The following is a 16,090-nucleotide window of genomic DNA, read 5'->3' on the forward strand; positions in this document are numbered from 1 at the left end:
ATTGAAACTAAAATATAAATTGTAGATCCCAAATTTTATTTTATATTATTTTTTAATTCAAATTTATCCTTAAATTTAAATCATGATTACATCTAAATTCGTTTTATAAATTGACACTATTTAATTCTTACTTTTTATTTGTATATTACTATATTTATTTATTATTATTATATTTTATTTTTTATTTTCTCTCTCCGCTCTTTCCTATACCTACCCAACCTACCCCCAACATCACAAGTTATTTTTTTTGCCCTCTTTTTTCTTCTTCCTTTTTTGTTCCCCTCATTTTTTTTTTTTCCATCTTGAGCAACCGACGACAACCCCCCTCCACCTATTTCTCACCTCACCCATTTTCCCATTATTATTATTATTATTATTATTATTTTATTTCTTCTTTCTTCCCATAATCCAATTACCATTTTTTTCTCTCCCATATATTATCTCCAAAAAAAAATGAGTAAGTTTATTTTATGTTTTTTTAATTAAATTTAATTTTCTTTGATTCCAATACTAATTGTTTATGAGATTTGGATTGGTGAATTAATATGAAATTTAGGACAATCATTTCGTATTCATTAGCAGTTGGAAGTTTGATGTACGCTATGGTGTATGCATGTCCAGATATTTCTCATGCAGTAGGAGTTGTGAGCATATTTCTAGTAAATCCCAATAAGACACATTGGGAAATGGTAAAATGAATCTTAAGATATCTCAAAGGAACTTAAAGGTATGTCTAAGCTTTGGAGGACCAAAACCATTTCTTGAAAGGTATACAAATTTTGATATGGCTAGAGGCTTAGATAGTATAAAACTAATTATGGGTACTTATTTACATTTGCGGGGAAGCTATATCATGACAGTCAAAGTTACAAAAGTATGTTTCATTATCTACTACTAAAGCTGAAAAAGAGATGCTTTGAATGAAGTCATTTCTTCAAGAATTGGGTTTGAGATAGAAAGACTACATGGTATATTGTGACGGTCAAAGTGCCATAGACTTAAGAAAGAACACTATATACCATGCAAAGACGAAACACATAAATGTGAGATATCACTGGATTAGGAAGGCTATTGAAGAACAACTATTCCAAGTAAAAAATATCCACACAAATAAGAATATTGTTGATATGATGACGAAGGTTGTTACAAAAGAAAAACTTGCATGTCAGAAATTCCCACCTTCAGCTGATGCATGGATCTGGAGAGGAAGATTTGGTGGGGTCCATCACATTTAAATGAGGTTGACAAGTAGCCATCTTAAGAAACCAAAAATTGTTTAGTTTCAATTGCCCCATGTCGCCATCGCCACAATCCATTTTCTTGCTAATAAATTGTTGTAGTTTTTTTTTTTCGGAGCTTGCCTATATTTCAACCAATTGAGGCCATTTTCGGCCTTCAAAAATTTCCTCTAAATAATAGGCTTTCAGGGATCATTTAGAGAGAGAGAAATTCCAATCACGGAGAGTTGTGAAAAAAAAGTGAGAAAAGAGTAGCGGGTATCACACTAGGGAAAGTGTGAAAGAAAAAAATTAGTGCTCCATAAAGAGAGTACTGAGTAATAAAATTGTGAGGATTGTGAGCATATCATGGAGTGTGTTAAACTCAAGTAAGGGCAATCCTTAAGTAATATTTTTGTGCAAATTTTATCACATAGTGAATTCTTTTCTTAGCTTTCTCTCATTTTGAAGGTTTTACCATGTAAATTGGATGTTCCTTTTTCTTGCCACTTTATTTTCTGTAGATTGGCACAATCATCCAACTACACATTTTATTTTTTATGGATGGCAATGCCGCCCATTTACTCATTTCTACTCATTTCTGAAGGTTGGTATAGCCATCCAACTTGCTCATTTAATTTCTTGTGGATTGACATTGTCATCCAATTACTAATTGATAATTATTGTGGATTGATAAAACCATCCAAATATTACTTGTAATATTTAACAGGTAACAGGTATTCCCAACACTTTGATTCTTCAATCTTAAATCCTTCCTTTCAAGGCATGTAATATCTTTGGAAAACATGTTTCCATTTCAAAATATATGTTCGTAAGATTCTCTTTGTCTTTGAAGAACTCTTCCATTAAAAAATTTTCATCAAATTTTGATGCGGAAGACCTCTCTAATGGTACCTTGTAGCTCGATAATGGCTTTTTAGACCTTTGATTCATAGAATACCCACCACTCATGTTATCAATTAGTTGTTTCATTAGAGGAGAGGTTCCTTCATCAAATGAAGAAACAACCCACCAGCTTTCACAGCCATGGTGAGGACAATTGAGCAATAAATCTTCAAACTTGTCCCAACATTCATACAAAGTTTCACCTTCTTAACAAAAAAAAAAAAAGTAAAAAATTGTAATTTTCCTTATAAAGAAACTGTTTTATCAAATTGGAAAAATTTGTTGAAATTTTTTTTGAAATGATGGATAATATTGGATATCAGAAAACCTTAATGTAGAAAATGATGACTTCCACAAATTTTTTTATGTATTTATAAATAGGATAATATTATAATACTTATATTTATAAATAAGATATCCAAAATAAACTAACATCATTTTCATATATTTTATTTATTGGATAAACTTATATATATATATATATATACTTTACCCATATGAATAATATTTTTAATTCTCTATAAAATTAATACATATTAGTATTGGAAAAATAATTGTTCATAATAAAATATAAAAATATCATAATTTTATAATATTTGAATTTATAAAAAATATATCTAAAAAAACATTTTCATATATCCAATCGATGTTTTAAAAATCGGATCAAACCAATTGGAACCAGTTGGACGGTTGACCAGTTCACCTTCGGTTCGATTCATTGGGTTTTAGTTGTTGACAAAATGGACCTCAATGTATAGTTTATGGGCCACTCCACGCACTACTTGTCATAACCCCAAAGTGACTCAATATATATATACTGATTTGATCGTGATTCAACCGTCAGTTGAATCAATGAGCTATAAACCGATAATTTTTTTTATTTAATGAACAGACCAATTTTTAAAACATTATATTCAATTATTACATAAAATTACTTAATTTATTTATAATATTTTCATTCCTCTAAAGTTGATAAATATTAGCATAAAATTAAGGAGACGTTGTCTACTCAAACAGGAGATTGAAATAGTGAGTGAATTTTTAACAAAAAAACGTATTCTCAGAAGACTATTTCTCGCATGGGACAATATCTCACGTGGCCAAATCCAATTCTGTTGCATTTGGCACTTTTGGAATAAAGAACTGCCTTAGAAGAATATTAGACCAACAATTTCCCAACCAAAATTCATACTTCAATCATTTATAGCAACACCTCCAAAAATCAAAGCAAAACTTGCTCCAAAAAAATGATTATTCCCTACACTACAAAGAAGTACTGCCAATGGTTTCTGCTAGCAATTAAGGAAACCACATCTGCAGGTTTCTCCTCCTTCCCCCTACAAGATGTCTCTCCATTGCTTAGCACTCATTTACACTCGGGTATTAAAAAAACCTCATTTGAAACCAAGGCATTGATCCCTTGTTTATGTTTCCTAGTCGATCAGCATTTCCCTTTTCTATATATACTTGTTGGCTGTAGAAAAAAAACCTGAATTGAGGGCAACTGAATGAATTGCCACTGAATTGTGAAGATTAGGAGTAACTCCCCTTTATTTCCATCTCATTTAGTACTGATCTCTGGGCAGCAACAGCACCTTGATACATGCTAAGGCCAAAAACTGTTGGAGGCTACCAGGTATGGCAACTGCTGAGCTAGAGGGGCTGGAAGGCTGTGAGCCAAAAACTGTTGCCCCATTTGAATTTGTCGTGTTTAAAACCGATGAACTCGTGCTGCAACTCCATATATGTACTAATGAGTCTTCCCATAACTACAAATAAGTAAAGGAAAGAAAAATTGAAAGCTGGAGATAAAGTAAAAAATGCTCACCTAGTTGAAGGGTACTGGCATGTCCCAGAACCTGGAAAAACGAAAACAAGATGAAGGCAATTAATTTTGGAATATCACTTGGATGAACTGAAGTTAAAATTCCAGAAATTCAGTACTCTTGGAATCTTGAAGGCATGATGCTTACTGGGGTCGGTGCTGGTGACAACAGCAGTTCCTCCAAAATTACAGCTAGTTGGAACTGGGTTCTTCTGGTAATAGTCATTGAATGCAAAAGAAGCATGATCACGAAGGGTGTTGGGGTTGTAACAACTGCCTGCAGGCTGAATAGCAGAGCAGTCAGCACCACCATAGCCACAAGCATAGTCTAAAGCAACCTGCAGTGCTGTTTGTGATGAAGTTTGGCTAGCAACACACCAGCTTGCGCCTGAAGATGTTGGGGTGGTGGTTGTGGCTGGATTTGAGGCTGGGGTCGAATCTGGATTCACAGGAGGAGTTGTTGAAGAGGGTGTGGTGGGGTTCACAGTTGGAACGGTCGTAATTGGGGTGGTGATGTCCTTTTGGGTGATGGAAATTGAAGAAGATGAGTGTAGCTGTTTTTCAGTACCATATCCTTCTTTCTTTTGCCCCATTTCTCCTCTCTCTGTAGAACCTGAACTTCAAATCAAAATCAAAGTAAGCCTTTCAATTAAGCTTTCTTTTGTCCATTCTGTTTCAATCAAATGGTGGAAAAAGAGGCAAAATCTGAATTGAATTTTTTGAAATCAAGAGATATTCGGAGAATTACAGTTTTGAAATTTGTGGGAAAATTTGAAATTGAACAAGAACCATTATTGCAAATTTGAATTTAGTACTTAGATTTTTAGAATATATCCTCATCGGAAAACAGAGTCCATTTGAAGAAAAAAAGACAGAGACACACAATGATTTAGAAACAAACAACTACAGCACCAGCAAGGAAAAGCAATCAAATTCAAACACCAGCATGGAAAGCAGCAAAAATATTCAAACTCAAACTAAAAGGCCAAAAAAATAAGCAGTTCCATTTGAAATGTCAATCCACCCAAATGCAAATAAAAACAGCAAAAGAAAAATGAAAGAGGAAATTCCATTGAGGATGAACAGATTTACATCTCAATGATAAGGGAATAAGAAGTATATTAAGAACAAAATTTACAAAGACATGGAAAAAAAACAACTCCAACCAGGAGAAAGCAAGTCACCTGAGCAGATGAGAAGACCCAATAGGAGGAATAGAAAATAATGAACAACCCTTCTACCCATGCCTCTAAATCCCCAAGCTTCCTTCTTCTCCTTCTTTTCTTCTTATTCTTCTTCTTCTTCTTCTTCACTTTTTCTTTAATGAGGCTCTCCAATCAAATCCTGCTTTTCCCTTTGAGAGAAAATGAAAGAGAAGCTAGCTGAGGTATCATAAACAGAGAAGCATCAATTATCTTGTTGGAAAGGAGAGGATTTTGCACCCTCTCTTGAATATATAATCATATTTTGTAGAACAAGAGGTCTCTTTAGAGAGAGAGAGGGGCGTAGGAAGGTAGAAGCAAGAGGAGGGAAAAGGTGGAAGGAGGGAGTGGAAAAAGGAGGTAAAAGAGGGAATTGTTTGGAATTTAAGTCAGGTGGTGTGGGCTTAGGGCAATGATGGTTATGATGTCTGCATTTCTTCTCCTTTCCCTTTTTTTATGCTTCTCCTTTGCTTTTTACTGTTCCATCCCCACTCTATTTTTCTACCAAAAGTTGCTTGCAAGATATACCAAACTAGTACTAGTATCATTCCTCTCTGTTTTCTGGATTGGGACCTTCCTTCTAATTTTCATGACTATACCATCACTTCCCTCTCTCTCTCTCTCTCTCTCTCTCTCTAACAAATAATTCTCCAAATTTATAAAAATCATTTTAAAAAAATTTTTAAACAACATTTTTGTTAAAAAAAAAACATGTCCAAATATAAAAAAATGCTTTTAAAACCTCCCAAAATTACTTATGATAAGACATAAGAGTTCTCCTCAATACATCTACTTAAAGTGTTTTTAATAGCAATGTTTTCTCTAAAAATATTTTTTTTAAATTACTTATCAAGTAGTACAATTTTTAAATATTTTAAAACTATTTTCTTAATTTTTCCAAGTATCTAATTTTTCTTTAAAATCATTTTTATATTAAATTTATTTTTTAAAAACATTATTAATTATAAACTCATATATTTTCAAATTATTTAATTTTATATAACAAAATAAAAACCACTAAAATAAAATTAAAATAATATATAAAAAAAATTATTAACTTTAAACATATTTTTTATTTTCTTTCCTACATAATTTTCCTCATTTTGATGGTAACCAAACATAGAAGAAAAAAATAGAGGTGAATGCTCTCCCTTCTATTTTGGACAATTAAAAAAGTTTGAAAGAGGCATCACACTTACATAAAATATAGTATTTGGCAAGCAAAAAATTTGAAGTAATCATCACACAGACATATGATTGTATAAAGACAAAAAATTATGATGACAGTCCATAAAATCTATACGTCTTTTATTCTGAATGTGAGCATGATTCATGTCTATGGATATTTAAGAATTAAAAAGCTGAATTTACTTTTATTTTAAAAATCCAAGCCTACACAGCAGGAGTGTGAGTAAATCAACAAAGCTGGCGATTTTCCATTTGTATGTGGTTGGGTTGTTATGAGACAATGACTACCAACTGCATAAGCCAGTCTATTTTTCTTTTCAGTTCGTGGGTTGGAAGGATCATGATTCCCTGTGCGCCAGAACTGGGTTCAACTCCAGTTTGCAGACTCTATGGCAAGATTTGGTTGGTCAAAAGGAGGACAGTTTGGTGTCTGACTTTCTGGTTGGTGAAGCAATGGGCAATGTTGTATTGCCAACTGGGGTTCCTTGGGAAGGCTTGGGATGCCACCCTTCTTCCTTGCTTCATACCCACCAGCAATTTAATTCCCTTTTTCCTTTTTTCCTTTTTAAATATATAAAAATAAAAATAGTTTGAGTAACTTAAAAGATTTTTGAAATGATGTACTTTAGCTTAAACCTATTTATTTATTTATTTATTATTTTTTAACTACAAATGCTTGGAGACATACACCTTTTTTTACCTACATTTTTGCATTTTTAATCTTGGTCTTTTGTTTTTTTTTGCCTTTTTAATTCTAGTAAATAGGTAATTAAAAGGAATTGGAGGTACAAAAAATCAGCATATCTTTAATACACTACCTCCTAAAAAGACGACTACTTGGGCCTACTGATGACTGGACCTACAATTGGAGGTATCTAGAAACGCACAAAATCATCTCATCTCAAAACCAACACCATAGAAGAAGAAGACGACTACCTGGACTTGTAGATGACTAGACTGAGAAAGACAAGTCCAACTATCATTATCCTCATGTGTCCAAAAATCAACAAAAGTTATAAAAAGCATGCTGACCTACTACAAAAGTCATTCCTTCATGCTCCTTCGTAATGAAAAGTGACTATAAAAATAGTGTCTCTTCCTCCTTAAATGACTCTCTCGACCTCTAAAAGAAAACTGTAAAAAACGTAGAAAATGCATCTATATATCCAAAAAATGGTGAAATGAAATCTCCGATATTTTTCTTAAAAAATTTTAGCTTCTTCATGAATATTTTTTTAATAATAATATTTTGAATTATGTCAATGGAGACATATACATATGCTCATTATAATTTCGTGACCTAACATAATTTTTCTGAAATATGGTAAAAAGGAAAATGTTATTACTCAGTCACATTACTATGACTTGTGCCTTAAGGAAGGATGATTCCCTGGGTGAAAGTGTTGTTTGATTGGTGGGAAGCTGGACAAAGATTATTCTCTTACTTTGTGGGCCCGTCATCTTAGTGGGTTATTTTATTTCTATACGACAGAATACAAAATATACACAAGATCCTGGAATAAACGGGACAGAACGGGGCGGGGAAAGGCATGCGAATTTCCATACCCGCTCCGCCCCGACCCACCCCATTTATTTATTTTTTTATTTTTTTAAATTCTATAATTACATTAAAATAAATAAATTTCATAAACGATTAAAATATTATAATTTTTTATAAGTTATTTTATCGAAAAAGTATGTTTTATTATTTATATATATATAAAAAATCAGAAAATAAAAATTAAATTAAATTAATTTTATATATAATCGGGATGAGATAGGGTGGGACAAGGTAATACTCGAACCTGTATCTAAATCCGACTTTAAAAAAAAAAATCTTAATTCTATTTATTTAAATTTCAAACTCGTTCTATTAAAGAGTTTGAAAAAAAACTGTCACATTGTCATCTCTATGTATGGAATCTCCCAATTACATATTAATTTTACAAATGAAAATAGAAATTATAAAGTTATAGCAAATTTAAGTGATGTTATTAGTTGAGTACACTTAATATAATTAATTATTTAAATTAAATTATAGTCACAAAATATCTCATATATTTAAAAATAAATTTAGTTAGGTTTTTTAAATGCCAAAGTTTGGAGATATAAAAGTCATTGTTTTCACCTAAGTATTTGTTTGTGGATTTGAGATATAAAGGTGAATTAGAGATTAGTAGTTTTTAAAAAAGTTCAATATTTTATAAACGAAAGTAGGTTTAAGATATCGATAGCTTAAAAACAAAATGAAAGAAGGCTATTTAAAAATGTGTATGAGAAATTTAGAAGGAAAATTTTTGAGAAAAAGTGGGTTTAAGAAAAAAAAAAAAGGTGAATTAAAAAGAAATAAAATGATAATGTTTGGATATATTTGAGTGTATAAAAAAATAATGATATAAGTGTAATTTTTAAAAAAAAAATATTTATAATTTTATTTATAAGTTTAAAATTTTCTTATATTTAACTATTATACAAATTATATAAAAATTTATTAGAAAGATTATCAAAATTTTATTTTTTGAAGAATCAATTTATTAAAATTTAAAAAAAAAATAATTAAATTAATTAGTTCAATTTGTAATAATTCATTTTGTATATGGATAGTAAAGACTACCTTGATCTCAAAGTAAGAAAGACATGTTTGATAACTATTTTCAAGATCAGTTTTTTGTTCTTCAAAATAAAATTAAAAAAAAAATAAAAAAAAAAAAACAAGAAAACCCATTAATAACCAAAAATTGTTTTTTATTTTTTGTTTTTAAAAATAGAAAATAATGTATTTTCAGATAATAACTTTTAATTATTTTCTATTGTTTTTACTTGTATTTTAATATTATTTAAAAAAAATTATACAAACATGTAGAATGATTAAAAATAAAATATTAAACATAAAAATGATTTTTAAAATACATTTAAAAAATATTAAAAATATGTTAAAAAAAATTTAAGTTTTCAAACAGACTTTTATTATACAAAACATTAAAAAACAATTTTCATAAACTGTTATTCAAAATTATTTTTGAAAATAATTATCAAACATACGCTCAACAAGTCTTAAAATATCTCATTTCACATTTGATATTTATATGAAAAGGGAATAAAATTCTTAAAAATAAATTAATTGGTGGAAAAAATTCGTTAAGTGGACCGGCCATAATCCTAGCCTAAGGCTGCACTCTTGACCAATTGGAATTGAAATATTGCCTATAATCTTAATATATTCTTAGATCCCTTTCTAGCTTCGAGTAAAGGCACTTCTTGATCGTCGCCTTCAATAAATAATTTAAAAATGGGCTTGTGCTTGATAGTGACTATGAACTATAAAATTATCATAAGTCACACCACCATTCCATTTCAATAATGGCCTCATAGTTATCATAATATTTTCTTTTCATAAAGGAAAATCTTGAATTATTGTACCAGAATCTCCAAAAGCATCTCTTATTTATAGTGCACATGGGCCGAAGAAGATGACAGATTTAAACTACGTTATCTTGAGAGATAACTACATAAAAAAAAGGGCCTACTATATATTTTATTAAACATATATTTGAATTTTGGGCAAGAATGATGTCTTTAAACCAAAAATTTCACAAAATAATTTCTTTTTCAAAATAAATTTTAAATTAATGCATCTTATCTACATGGGTATCCATGTCATAATATTGTGGTAACTACGAATTAAATTATTTTTTTTTAAAATGAACAAAACCAGAATTGGTTATTACGATTTTAAATTTAAGCTTAAAACTGTAGATTGTGATTAAGATTTTAGGGTTAATTTAAAGTTATAGTTATCAACTATGATTTTATGTTTAAAAAATTTTCAATTTCTTTTTAAAAATAATTCTCAAATTAGCTCATCTTATCTACGTAGGTACCCATGTCATAATACCGTAATTGGTAACTATGATTTTGATTTTTTTTTTTAAATGATCAAAACCATAATTGATAACTATGGTTTTAAATTTAAGTCTAAAATTATAACTGGTGATTACGATTTTATAATTAAATTTAAAGTTATAGTCAACAACTACGATTTTATATTTAAAAAGATTTCAAAATCGTAGTTACTAGTTATAGTTTTATGAGGAAAAAAATCTTAAGCCATGTGGATGTTTAAGTGGCTGATATGGATTATTTTGGTAAGAGGTCTAGTTTGTGATTTTTTTTTTTAAATACATTATTTTTGCTCAAAACTCCATATATTTGTTGGTATATTCAATATCTAATGATATATTTATTAATGTGGTAAAATCTCCAACTTCATGGCAAATAATGGTATAGATTTAAAGTAGACTTGATAAGACACATGCATAGTAAGAGTAATTTAATACTTATGAGTGTTGGTCTAGTCTTCTTTGCGACACTTGTCCTCATCCCTAAATGCTCAAATTCTTCCTCTTCGAGACACTTGTCCTCATTCCTAAATACTCAAATTCTTTCAAACAAAGGTGATATACCTAAGCTGTTTTTTAAAACTGAAAAACCAGTTCAAACCTCTAGGCATGGATTGAAAAACCCAGTTCAGACGATATTTCGTCGATATTTCGAATATTGGATGAGCCCGAAAGGATATTGAGCATCGATTATGGAAGAATATTGAAAACATTTTCAGAAAATCACTAAAATATTGACAATATATCAGTTTGGAACCAATAAATCGACGAAAAAATTGAGTGTGAAGCGATGCGCAGAGCAGCGAAAGAAGCTTGTCAAAATATCGGAGATATATTGGAAGATCTTTTTGAAAGTTTTTTTTTTTTAATATTTATCTTTTTTATATTTTAAAATTATTCATTTTTAAATTATTTTTTATTTTAAATATATATTATCATTTTATTTTTAACTACTTTTATATTTATCTCATTAATGCTATTTTAAAAAATTATTATCATTTCATTCTTTTTTTATCCTTTTAATTTTATTTTATTTAAAATAATTTTATTTTAAAATATTAAAAATATAATTTTATTTTAAAATATTAAAAATATAATTTTACTCAAAAATTGCTACAATATAAAAAAAATTAACGAAGTCCTAATATTCTATAAATTAAAATTAATTTGATAAGATAAATTAGTAATAATTTTAATTATTTAAATAAATTAATGTTAATAGAAAAGTTGTCACTTATAGTAAATTTTTAGAAATCAAATCTCAAATAAAATATTTTATACAAATGAATTTAATTTTTATTTAAAATGAAATAAAATATGTTTTAATAAAAGTATTTTAATTTTTAAAATAAATGAATATAAATATATTAAATGAATTTATGCTAATTTTTATAAAAATTTGATAAATATTATGTGTATGATTAAATATAATATTTATCAAATTTTTATAAAAACATTGGCATTACTTACTTATTTTATTATTATTATTTTTAGAAAATTTTCAAGTATTCTAAAGAATTTTGAATAATTTTTACCTCATCGATATTTCTGAAATCTCCATAAAATCATTGATATTTTAATCCTTACCTCTGCATTGCTAGCTTTGACTACTTTGACTTGACTTGTGCTTTGACCCATTCAAAAATTGCAAAAAGACTGAAATATTTTGTATTAGGATCCACTGGTAACCGAAAAATCAATGATATATCGATAATATATCCCAATTTTTTGAACCTTTAACTCACTTGATAGCTAGAGAGATTTCAGCATGAGTGTTGATCTAATATTCTCCATCTATTGGTGTATATGCTAGATACTACACTGTTATTAGTTTACTAGGCTAATGTGACATGGTCTATATGACGTAAATTCTCTATAATTCCTTGGATGATGACGCTGTATTGGTATTTAGATATTGATTAGACTTCCCTAAATTGGACAAGAATAGTGAAAAAAACTCAACAAAGGATGGAGGCCTTAACCTTAATTTGGAGAGACTCAATATTGTCTTCACAATCAAATTACTGATTTGAATTGAAGGGATAGGAAAAGATGGAAGATAGTTTCCCATCAATAAAATCATAATGAAATCGTGACTAACTTAAGTTATCTTACACCAAAACCAAAAAAGGAAAAATTCTCAGCTACTTTACTTTTAAAAACCTAAAACTAACCTATTATCTTTAACTACCATGCCATCCATCCAAAAGAACTTAAAAAAATTAAGGCCTCTTCATAAAGCCACTTATCCCACTAATTCCTCCGTAATCAAGTTTTAAACTTTTATATGCTATAGCCCACTAATTCCTTCATTTTTAGTGTCATTTCCCTGTCATTTGAACTAAGAGCCTTTTCATTATTATGAGCAATATTATTATTTAGGAATGATGACTAACTACTCTAATGGGATCGGATGAACAATTTGAGAACAAAAGCTCTCAAGTATGCCTATTAGAAAGGTTAGAAAGCTCTGTGTATCACTTTGTGTCAAAATGTAACAAGTTTTGTTGTAATACCATCATAGTAAGAGCCTGTTTGGTAGTGATTATAGGGAACGCTTTTAATATTTCTAATACTTCAAAAAATTTATCATTCAAGTGTTAAAAATTCTAAAAACGTTTTTAAGAATTACTCTCAATCACATTCTAAATGACATAATGCTTTCTTTTGACATCATCCTTTCTTTGACCAAGCTACTTACACCCTACAATAAAATTACTTGTATTGTATAATAGGTATAGGGGTTACCATGGAGATCAATAACCTAATTGCTTTTTCTCATTTATCATTCAAGTCAAAAATGCTTAACTTCTACCCTTATAAAGGTGTAGTGCATTAACAAAAATCTATTTCTCATCCAGTTTTTATTACTCAGCCTCTAGCTTCCAAAAACTACCTTTGCCCTAATTGAACCCTCTCCTCCAGTCATTGCTTCACTGTACTTCCCTCCAAGAGGATAGGATACCATATGGTCATCAACAGAAGACGAGAACTGTAAGCAATGATATCATTTTCATGCTCATTGACTTCACCATCACCATCAACCTCCATATCCAAATTCATCTCAGACCATCCACACCTCTCCATACTGGAAAAACACTGCACCACCATGAAAGACCTCCAAAAGATCCATGCCCATCTCCTCAAAACTGGCCTGGCCAAACACCCTCTTGCTGTCAGCCCTGTCCTGGCCTTCTGCGCCACCTCCCCGGGCGGTGACATCAACTATGCTTACTTGGTTTTCACTCAAATCCATAGCCCAAACCTCTTCTCTTGGAACACTATCATTAGGGGCTTCTCTCAAAGCTCAACCCCGCACCATGCCATATCACTCTTCATTGACATGTTAATCGTTTCATCTGTGCAGCCACATAGGCTCACATATCCTTCTGTTTTTAAGGCTTATGCACAACTTGGTCTTGCTCATTATGGAGCTCAGCTCCATGGGAGGGTGATAAAACTAGGCCTCCAATTCGATCCTTTTATTAGGAACACAATCATCTATATGTATGCGAATTGCGGGTTCTTGAGTGAGATGTGGAAAGCTTTTTATGAAAGGATGGATTTCGACATTGTTGCATGGAATTCAATGATTATGGGGCTTGCTAAATGTGGGGAAGTTGATGAGTCGAGAAAGTTGTTTGATGAAATGCCGCTGAGGAATACAGTTTCTTGGAACTCTATGATTAGTGGGTATGTTAGGAATGGAAGGTTGAGGGAGGCATTGGACCTTTTTGGCCAAATGCAAGAAGAGAGGATTAAGCCGAGCGAGTTTACAATGGTGAGTTTGTTGAATGCTTCAGCTCGATTAGGAGCACTTAAGCAAGGGGAATGGATTCATGATTATATAAGGAAGAACAATTTTGAACTGAATGTGATTGTTACAGCATCCATTATAGACATGTACTGCAAATGTGGAAGCATTGGAGAGGCTTTTCAAGTGTTTGAAATGGCTCCCCTCAAAGGATTGTCAAGTTGGAACACCATGATCTTGGGCCTAGCCATGAATGGTTGTGAGAATGAAGCAATTCAATTATTCTCAAGGCTTGAATGCTCGAATCTGAGGCCAGATGATGTGACTTTTGTTGGTGTTTTAACAGCTTGTAACTACTCAGGTTTGGTAGATAAAGCAAAAGAATACTTCTCATTAATGAGCAAGACCTATAAGATCGAACCATCTATTAAGCACTACAGTTGCATGGTTGACACACTTGGCCGAGCTGGACTACTTGAAGAAGCAGAAGAGCTAATAAGAAATATGCCAGTAAACCCAGATGCTATTATCTGGAGTTCCTTACTCTCAGCATGTAGGAAGCATGGAAATGTTGAGTTGGCCAAAAGGGCAGCAAAGCATATAGTTGATTTGGATGGAAATGACAGCTGTGGTTATGTACTTCTTTCGAATATTTATGCTGCCTCTGATCAGTTTGAGGAAGCGATGGAGCAAAGGCTTTCCATGAAGGAGAAACAGATAGAGAAAGAACCAGGATGTAGTTTGATTGAAGTGAATGGGGAAATTCATGAGTTTGTAGCTGGTGGAAGGCTCCATCCTCAAGCACAAGAGGTCTATTCTTTATTGAATGAGTTGGGGATGATGTTTTGAGAGATGGACTAAGCCTGAATGCAGTAAAAAGAACAGAAGAAATCACTTATGGATCTGAAACAATTCCAGAATATATGATAGTATGACATAGCATCTCTTTTGGTTCCCCACAATGCTCTCAGAAAGAAAAAACCACTGTGCATTTTCACAAAAATACTCTTGAATGTATAGAGGATTGAACTGGTATGATGTTGCTTCATTTGTGTCAATACCTTCACTAATTCGAATATGTACATATTTTTTAATTTTCCAGTGGTCGAATTCAAGCATTTGGAGTAACTGCAAATATAGAAAACAGGTCCTTGTGAAAGCATGTGAAGCTTTTGTTACTTCAATCTATTGTTTTTTTGAGCCTACATCTAATGGTTCTAACAGTTGATGAGCTTGATGTGTCATGTCATCTAAAACTAACTCTTCATTCCGCTAAGGAGCTGCATGCGATCTACCCATCCATTCTGCAGTCCCTATTAAGTCAGTGTATCCCCTCGAGCAGCTATGGCATTATTTGGGGTATTACCACAACAAATGCAAATGAGGCAATTTACCCATGTTCGCAATTTTAAGTTGCATTCCAAACCCCTCTCAGTTCCTAAGTTCTTGATACCTCATCACTCTGCTGTTGCTCATCTATCAGAAAATGGCCATAACATCTCATCTAGTGACAGGTCAGTATGTCCTGGGCAGAGCTTGAACTTCTCAATAACCCAAGTCCATTTTTCAACCTTGAAGAACATTTGCAATATCTAGGGGATACGCACAGATGACGGGATGGTCAAATCCCTATTTTGGTAACATTTCCCTTGACAGGCGTATACCAAATGAAAAGGGTATACACCTTTGTACTTGTAGATTGAACTCCTCTGTTTATCTGTTGGCTCTCTGTTTTGTGTATTAAGCAAGAAATGAAGCTATTTTTTTCCCAACAAAAACTGGATGAATGGCTTATTCCAAAAGGTTCACGCCGTTGGCCATGAACAGAAAAGATCTTCCCTAGAAAGAAGCCGAACCTACTCATATTGCATCTGCATATGAGGAATAACCCTTTTAGTGGAATCCCAGTTCTTATGTCCCAAATATAGATTGACTTCTCGCAGTTGGTCATGTTGCTTGCATATTAGATAGAGCAAGTAAGCTTCATGTTCTGTTAAAGGGCCAGTTTCTTAGCAGGCACCTTCTGGCTAAGCAAGTGGCTTTGAATCTAAACCAACTGCAAGTTTTTCTGACACCTCCTCAGTTTCTAGTATCATCAT

At 31.4% G+C, this 16,090-nt stretch overlaps 2 protein-coding genes across 3 annotated transcripts; one reads left to right on the top strand and one right to left on the bottom strand.

Annotated features, from left to right (window-relative positions):
* Positions 1-3,294: 3,294 nt before the first annotated feature.
* On the bottom strand, positions 3,295-5,598 carry LOC100262530 (major pollen allergen Ole e 10). 2 transcript variants are annotated; one of them, XM_010658835.3, is made up of 4 exons: positions 5,133-5,598; positions 4,097-4,566; positions 3,952-3,982; positions 3,295-3,854 (listed from the first exon to the last, which is right to left on the bottom strand). In XM_010658835.3, the coding sequence occupies exons 2-4, from the start codon at positions 4,539-4,541 to the stop codon at positions 3,689-3,691; spliced, it is 642 nt and encodes a 213-aa protein (XP_010657137.1). In that variant the 5' UTR covers positions 4,542-4,566; positions 5,133-5,598; the 3' UTR covers positions 3,295-3,688. The 2 variants fall into 2 exon arrangements, with proteins under 2 accessions (XP_010657137.1, XP_002283721.1); XM_002283685.4 differs by having other exon boundaries at positions 4,097-4,561; positions 5,133-5,594.
* Positions 5,599-13,105: 7,507 nt separating this feature from the next.
* On the top strand, positions 13,106-15,153 carry LOC100248849 (pentatricopeptide repeat-containing protein At2g42920, chloroplastic). Its single transcript, XM_002279657.3, has one exon. The coding sequence runs from the start codon at positions 13,239-13,241 to the stop codon at positions 14,838-14,840; it is 1,602 nt and encodes a 533-aa protein (XP_002279693.1). The 5' UTR covers positions 13,106-13,238; the 3' UTR covers positions 14,841-15,153.
* The last annotated feature ends 937 nt before the right edge of the window (positions 15,154-16,090 follow it).

Source organism: Vitis vinifera, chromosome 12, assembly GCF_030704535.1.
Source record: "Vitis vinifera cultivar Pinot Noir 40024 chromosome 12, ASM3070453v1".
NCBI lineage: Eukaryota > Viridiplantae > Streptophyta > Magnoliopsida > Vitales > Vitaceae > Vitis > Vitis vinifera.

Excerpts from the sequence above, each read along its gene's own strand:
- LOC100248849 (XM_002279657.3), top strand. The coding sequence starts at position 13,239 with ATGATATCATTTTCATGCTCATTGACTTCACCATCACCATCAACCTCC.
- LOC100262530 (XM_002283685.4), bottom strand. The coding sequence starts at position 5,193 with ATGGGTAGAAGGGTTGTTCATTATTTTCTATTCCTCCTATTGGGTCTT. Across the intron at positions 4,562-5,132 it reads GGGTCTTCTCATCTGCTCAG|GTTCTACAGAGAGAGGAGAA; the intron begins GTGACTTGCTTT and ends TTTGAAGTTCAG. Across the intron at positions 3,983-4,096 it reads TGTCACCAGCACCGACCCCA|GTTCTGGGACATGCCAGTAC; the intron begins GTAAGCATCATG and ends TCGTTTTTCCAG.